Genomic DNA, 7,299 nt, shown 5'->3' with positions numbered 1-7,299 from the left:
CCACACGTTTCCCAAAAAACATGTTTACAATTCACAGAGGCCAGATATAATTTTGCAGGTTCACATTGATTTGAAAAGTTGAGATCGAAGTGCAGTCCTATCCTTTTACACCTCCACCCCTTTTTTTCTTTACATCTCTCACAACTCCATCTTATGGTACCAGAGTACTCTAAAAAACCGAGATTCGAATGTCGAGCGTAGCGTCAATCGTACTCTCACAATTTCACCTCTTATGGTAGGTATATTTCCAAAAACTAAATAGTTTTCCATGCCACAAGCACAACAATACCATGACAAAGGGAAAAAAGGCCTCCCAAGAAAATGAAAAGACTTTTTTTAGGAAAAAGAGAATTGGTGAACTGAAAACCGGCAAGAAAACACGGGAGCGCGGAACGGACATGTCAAGCCCCACACACCAACTATGTGCATCACCTCACGGTCAAAGGAAGAAAAATAAATAAATAACACTACATGCATGATGCATCACAACTCCCTCGCTCCCTCCCCTTCTTATTCCCACTCCCTCCGCCGTCCCTGAACCCAGCCCTCCCCCCCTCCCTTCTTCTCCATCCATCCCCGAGACCAACCAACCAACAATGGAAGTTGCTGCGCCCAAGCAACTCCTCCCCATGGCGCCGCGGGACCCCAACTCCCCGTCCTCCTCCACCTCCTCCTCCTCGCCGTCCTCCGCCGCGTCGCCCTCCAGCCACCGCCCCAGCCCGCTGCCGCCGTCCCCGCGGCCCGTGCCGCGCACCATCGACACCACCCCCTTCCCCACCACCTTCGTCCAGGCCGACACCGCCTCCTTCAAGCAGGTCGTCCAGATGCTCACCGGCGCCGACATGCCGCCGCCGGCACCGTCCTCGCAGCCGCAGGCCCAGAGCCAGAGGCCCCCCGCGGCCGCCAACAACAAGGCCGGCGCCCCGTGCCGGCCCAAGAAGCCGGCTTTCAAGCTCTACGAGCGCCGGAGCAGCATGAAGAACCTCAAGATGATCGCGCCGCTCGCCATGGCGGCCGCCGCGGGGGCGTCGCCGAGGAAGGCGCTGCCGGAGCTGCTGTCGCCCAGCGTGCTCGACTTCCCGTCGCTGGCGCTCAGCCCCGTCACGCCGCTGGTGTCCGACCCCTTCAACCGGTCCGCGTCGGCGTCCCCGGCGGAGCAGGAGGCGGCCGCGGAGCGCGCGGCCATCGCGCGCAAGGGCTTCTTCCTCCACCCGTCCCCTCGGGGCGGCGCCGGCGAGCCCCCGCCGCGCCTGCTGCCGCTGTTCCCCGTCACCTCCCCCCGGATGGCCTCCGCCTCCGCCGCGCCGTCGTCGGAGTGAGCGAGCCGACTCTCTCCGCCGCGTAGAGCGTACGACGTACGGCGGCGTACTATTACTGAATTGTCCGGAGTAGCTCGTCCTCGGTGCTGGTAGTATGTTGTAATTTTTGCTCGCGTTGTTGAGCGACGGCTCGCGAAGGAACGGAAAAGGATCACACTCTTTGAGCTCCTCCCCTGCCCTCCTCTGTTCTTGGTGGATCGGATCGGTGCTAATTGTGCCTAATTTACTCTCACAATTAACTGTCTCCGTTTCATCATGCAGTTAATTTCCGGAAAATATTTCCCATCCCTTTCTTTCCTCTCATTCATGGAAACGGCATGCACATCTCTCGTCTTTTAAGTTGCGCTACCAAAGCTTAATTTCCGCCAAGATACGAACCATCCACTGTACCAATAACGGTTGCAGCATTCAGAATTCTTCCCAAATCTATGCAAGCATCCAGCCTGACACAAGATGGAACAAGGAATTCTGCCAGAATTCTCCTCAGTGTCCCTAATTAAATTCCCCGACAAGGCCGCAAGAGTCAGAGCATCTTCTTCAATGGCGTAGAATCAGAGGGGGGGCAGTGCCCCTCCCCTGTACTTGTTCCTGTAGATTCAGAGAGATTGCAGTGTCGAAGGAACAACAGACGAACAAGCCGTCATGTCACATCGAGCCGTGACTTTTAGACGTAGAATTATTGCAACTTTGAATTTCTCTTTTACTACATTTATGTGCCTTGAAGAGTTCTGTGCTAGTGCTAGTGATCTGGCTGGCATCGGGTTCGGGTCAAAGGAGGCGTCGTTGTCAAGCATCCAGCCGAGAAGCGGCACAAGGAAGGAGGAGTTGGACTGTCCAGTTGACCGCCCGGGACAGCGGGTGGTGGTGCGCCGGCGGCGGATGGCCGGCCGGCCGGCAGTGCAACCCATCATCGGTGCACCTTTGCTTTTCCCCAAAGCGGCTCCGCCCTTGGCCTCGGTGGTGCGTGCATCACAGGTCAGTACGTATGGGCACATGCCTCCCCTCCCGACTTTACGAGGAGAAAACAATGTAAAGCAAGCAAAGTAGCAGTAGAAGTGTAGCAATGGAGAAAGCAAAGTTAGGGACCGGACAGAGAGAGCGTTCCACTACTAACTACGACCACCATGACCAAATGGCAAGGTGGCGGGCCCGCCTTGTTGACCGCTTTGGACCGGGCGACCGGGCGACCGGCAGCTACCTACTGTCCGGAGTAGTAGTAGAACCGACGCGAGGAAGAAGAGAGAGAGAGAGAGCACACATAATTCCACAGCCTTTCTGACGAAGATCTCATGGCGGTAATGAACCGTGAGCAGTGCGGGGTTTAATCCCGGCCGTGCACTGCCGCTTAATAATTCTGCCACCTGCTCCGGTTTGACTTTGCGCGCGCGATGATTAATCCCGCGATCTCCGTGCGGCTCCGTCCATCCATCAGTCTTAATTTGCACCCTTCCTCACTCGTTCAGGAAGCAGCCAGAGACACTGACCTCGTAATTAAACGGAATTTGGGGGCCACGCGATCGAGATCGATCGGTCGATCGTGGTGTGTCAAATGTCTTGATCTTGATACCCATCGACTCAATCGTAGAGCTCAAGGAAGCTGCGCTCGTGTGCGTAGCGTACCCTCTCTTTCTTTCTTTCTTTGATTTGCATCCGTCTGTTGACCCTTTGCGCGCCAGTTGCTGTTGGATAATACATACTGCAGTTAGTTGTTGCTGTTGTGCAAGTGAACTTGATCGACCCAAAGGAAATGACCGCGGCAATTGGCCGGCCCCTGCGACATCGACGACCATAAGTACATATCTTAGTCGCTCGAGATGGCTACTTAATAACGAATGGCTCCAAGGACAGTGAGCGCGGTAGCTTGAGCAAGCTAGGGCGACGTGCCCGGTAATTTAAACAACCGGACAAGTTCTACCACCCTTGTGGAGTAGAGCACAATGCTGAACCGATCAACTGAAAGAAAGGTCAAAAAAGGCTGCACGCACGCACGCACAACGGCCATAGACCGACGTCAGGACCGAAGAAAAGGGCGGGAGAGAGGAATCCTCTAGGATGAGCAGAAGATAGACGGTGACATGCACAGCTTGGAACTTAACTTGGATGCTGCCTCTGGAGGACATGCTACGTACGCCGCCAACTGCCTTGACTTGGGGCAACAGGCCATGGGTTGGTTGGCGGGCAGCTTGGCTTGGCTTGTATCAGAATTCAGACCAAGGAATCGCCATGTTTTGCCAATGAGATGGTACCAAACATGTGTGTCTGCGTGTGTGTGTTCACCAGCTAGCTGCCTCAGTTTGGTGTCATATTAGGCGTCTCGGACCGACGGGCTACAGGAAATGCTATAACTGGACTCCAAGGTCAAGTTAGCACTACCGCTGAAATAATATTTGTGCGTATCAGAATATCAGAAATGCTGCAAAGTGCTAATTTGATATGGTCGTATCGAGGACTTTGGGTGAGTACATGTCTGTATTTGATTTTGTACTATATAAGCTATGCGGAAGTCAACTAAGTACATATATATATAGCGAAGATAACATTCAAATATCCAAACTGAAACGTAGGGGTCTGCATATTGAACTGGCCAAATGCAGAGTCAACTGAACACCGCCCACAAAGATCGCATCAAACTCTCATTTTCTTTCCTGAAAAGATCAAACCAGAACACGCACTCTGAATATTTCTCGCTCGTTCGCTGGACAGCGGCGTGCCCGAAGAAGGCACACATTACATTAGAAGTAGTAGCTATCATCATTCACCTCTCCCGCGTCGATTTATCTTTCACACGGTAAATGAGTCAGTTGGTGGGCAATCACTATGTGAAATGGCTAGCTGCATCTGCCCAGTCCAGTCATCTCTAGCCCCTCGAATTGGTCAAGTCTTCCTCGGGGAACATGGAGGAACACTAAACTGCACTGCTGGTTTTTTCTATGGGGCCGACGACGAGAAAGAAAACGTAAACCTTTTGGTGCTTTGCGTCCCAAGTTCGTGGATTGCGAGATCGATCGCTTGACGCGTAGTTTAGATCGCGATTAGTCAATGCGTTCGCGGCGATTCTCATCGCGTCAAGCGGGCGAATAGCTTGCGCGCATTCTAGTGTCTGCAACGGCAATGACGGTGCAAGTTCAGAAATGAATTGCACATCAAACAAGAACTTGAACTAAAACCACAACGAGTAAATCGGAACGGAGGGAGTAGAACACAAGATCAAGCAGAAGAACTGGACAACTTTAAAAGACTGGTTTGGTTCACATAGTGCTGCTGACACCAGGATCAAAAGATGATTCCCAAGACCGGAATCGAGGAATCGAATAGGTTTGTGTTTTCTCTTTTCTCTTTTTCTTAATTCTGCTTGTACATATTACTTTGATTATATAACTGAAAATACCGTAAGAACAACTGTTCTACGGTTTGCGGTTCTAAAAAAACGGTCCAAGGTATGTGCACCAACCAACTCACATCCACCATCGGCTGTCTGCGTTGCCTGTGATTTTTCTGACTGGTAAACGAAAAAAGGGCATGCTAGGAAAAAGAGTATGCAGTCCCAAATGCGAACCCACCAGATCTTCAACAGTTTACAAAATAGTATTCCTCGGTAAAGAAATATAAGAGCGTTTAAATCACTAAAGTAGTCTTCTAAACGCTCTTATATTTCTTTGGGGAGTGCTTCGGTACAACCCCCTAAAACGTATAGTGGGTAGTATGGTAATTTCACATTAGATATAGAAATACCCACCCGACGCCGTACGTCGCGCGCGACGTCGTACGCCCGCCCGTGTATGCCGCACCCGTCACTGTACGCCCGCCCGCCCGCGTACCCGCACCCGTCGCCGTACGCCCTCACGTCTCGGCGTTGGCGTGGACAGTTGTTGGAGGAAAAAAAAGACACAGTAGCCAACGACGCCCGCCGTCGAAACCCTGAACCCTAACGCATCCACGCCGTCTCCACGTTGGCCCCCATCTGCACGAAGTCGCCGTCGCCCGAGTCGCGGCCCAAACAGGCCGCCGCGCGTGCCCCGGCGCCTTTACCGCTGCCGGCACGCGTGCCCGCCGCCGCATTCCATTCCCGTCGCCCAGATGGCCGCCCACCCGCGATCTACGTCGCCGCCTCCCTCCGCGCACTACGCCTACTACGACCAGCCATCGTCCTCACGCCGTCGACACCTGCCTCCGCCGGCCAGCAACGTCACGCCGTCATCACGTTCGTCATCGGAGGAAATGGATCCAGCTGAAATCCTCGCCGCCGTGCAAGAGGTTGGTTTGAGACATTGTTGTGCTTGATAAGATAGTTGTTTTAGGGATGATGTTACACGGCGTTTGATTCACCGTACAATTTTTTTAACTATATATAGTTAGAGGAGGAGGGAGATTATGATGGCGATGATTACGGCGAGGACAACGAAACCTCGTCACGGAATATGGATGAACCTCGTGAGGAGAACTACATGAGTTTGGATGAATCTTATAGTGGCAATGTAAGTGTGATCAATGTTGATAAAACAATAAATATGAGGGGGTAAATATGATAGACCGCACGGAAAATTTAATATTTTTTTGCATGATGCAGCGACATGGCGATGATGATGATGATGATATGGATATAGATGATTCATTTGCTGAAAGTGCACTCCGGGTATGTTATTAATAAAATCAGAGAAGAAATGACATAATAACCATATGAGCGCTTACATGTTTTTTTTGCAATGCGCGCAGATGGACGAGGACGGGGACTTTGTGAGGAATATTGTGGACGATGAAAGTGACAAATCGCACGTTGATGCATCTCATGATGACAGCTCCAACAAAGTAAGTTTTGAAACTTACATCACTAAAGTACATTTTAAAATTATAACTGACTGACATAAATGGTTTAATGCATTAATTTACAGGGAGATGTAGATGGTACAAGCGGGAATGATGAGCATATTGGTGATGATCTGTTTAATTTTGACATCGGATTTGATGAATATCAGCAAGAATCATTGGACATGCATTGGAAGGTCATGAGGAAGACGTTCAAGTCACTAGGAGATGCTTACAATTTCTATAATCAGTATGCGTACGAGCATGGTTTCAGCGTAAGAAAGGACTCACTGAAATATTCGAAAGGTCCTGAAGCAACTAAGCGCTTGAGAAAGTATGTGTGTGCGAGAGCTGGGAAACGACAGGCAAAACGTTGTACAATGGAAGGCAGGACCCGCAGGCTAAGAGGGGAGACTCGTTGCTTCTGCAATGCGCATATAACTTTGAAACTTGATAAAGAGTGTGACGTTTGGTATGTCAGCAGTTTCAATGATGATCACAGTCACGTTCTAGCTAGACCGGATGAAGTCACGTTTCTTCGGTCTCACAATCAGATAAAAGAATATCAGAAGGCTGAGATCTTAACCATGGCAGGTTCTGGAATCAGGAAACATATGATTTATGATCAACTCGTTGCGCGCTCCGGGTCATATGCAAAGGCTGGTTTTGGGAGGAAGAAGCTTTATAACATGTGTTATAGAGAAAAAATGAAGTTGCTTGCACAAGGTGATGCAGACACTGCCATTGGGATCATGATGACCAGAAAAGAGAGAGATCCAGATTTCTTCTTTGAGCACACCGTCGATGATGAAGGAAGGCTGAAAAACATATTCTGGTGTGATTCTCAATCACGTCGAGACTATGTTGACTACGGTGATGTGATAGTCTTCGACAGCACATACAGGATGAATAGGTATGGCATGCCATTTATACCTTTTGTCGGTCTGAACAACCACCGTTGCACCACGGTATTCGGTTGTGCTCTTATGTCTGACGAGACGGAAGATACATATGTCTGGCTGCTTCAGACGTTTTTGAGGGCTCACTGTCAGAAGAGGCCCAGGTCAGTAATTACTGATGGAGATGCAACTATGATTAAGGCCATAAGAAAGGTACTTTCGGAGGTTTGGCATCGTCTTTGCTCGTGGCATATTGAGAAGAACATGCAGAAACACCT

General features: G+C 50.5%; 1 protein-coding gene across 1 annotated transcript; it reads left to right on the top strand.

Annotated features, from left to right (window-relative positions):
- The first annotated feature begins 507 nt into the window (after nucleotides 1-507).
- LOC119287196 (VQ motif-containing protein 4-like) lies at nucleotides 508-1,597 on the top strand. The gene has a single exon (XM_037566724.1). The coding sequence runs from the start codon at nucleotides 597-599 to the stop codon at nucleotides 1,317-1,319; it is 723 nt and encodes a 240-aa protein (XP_037422621.1). The 5' UTR covers nucleotides 508-596; the 3' UTR covers nucleotides 1,320-1,597.
- The last annotated feature ends 5,702 nt before the right edge of the window (nucleotides 1,598-7,299 follow it).

Source organism: Triticum dicoccoides, chromosome 1A, assembly GCF_002162155.2.
Source record: "Triticum dicoccoides isolate Atlit2015 ecotype Zavitan chromosome 1A, WEW_v2.0, whole genome shotgun sequence".
NCBI lineage: Eukaryota > Viridiplantae > Streptophyta > Magnoliopsida > Poales > Poaceae > Triticum > Triticum dicoccoides.
This window is presented reverse-complemented; position numbering and strand designations above follow the sequence as displayed.

What these genes read in the sequence shown, in the direction of transcription:
- LOC119287196 (XM_037566724.1), top strand. Translation starts at nt 597, where the DNA reads ATGGAAGTTGCTGCGCCCAAGCAACTCCTCCCCATGGCGCCGCGGGAC.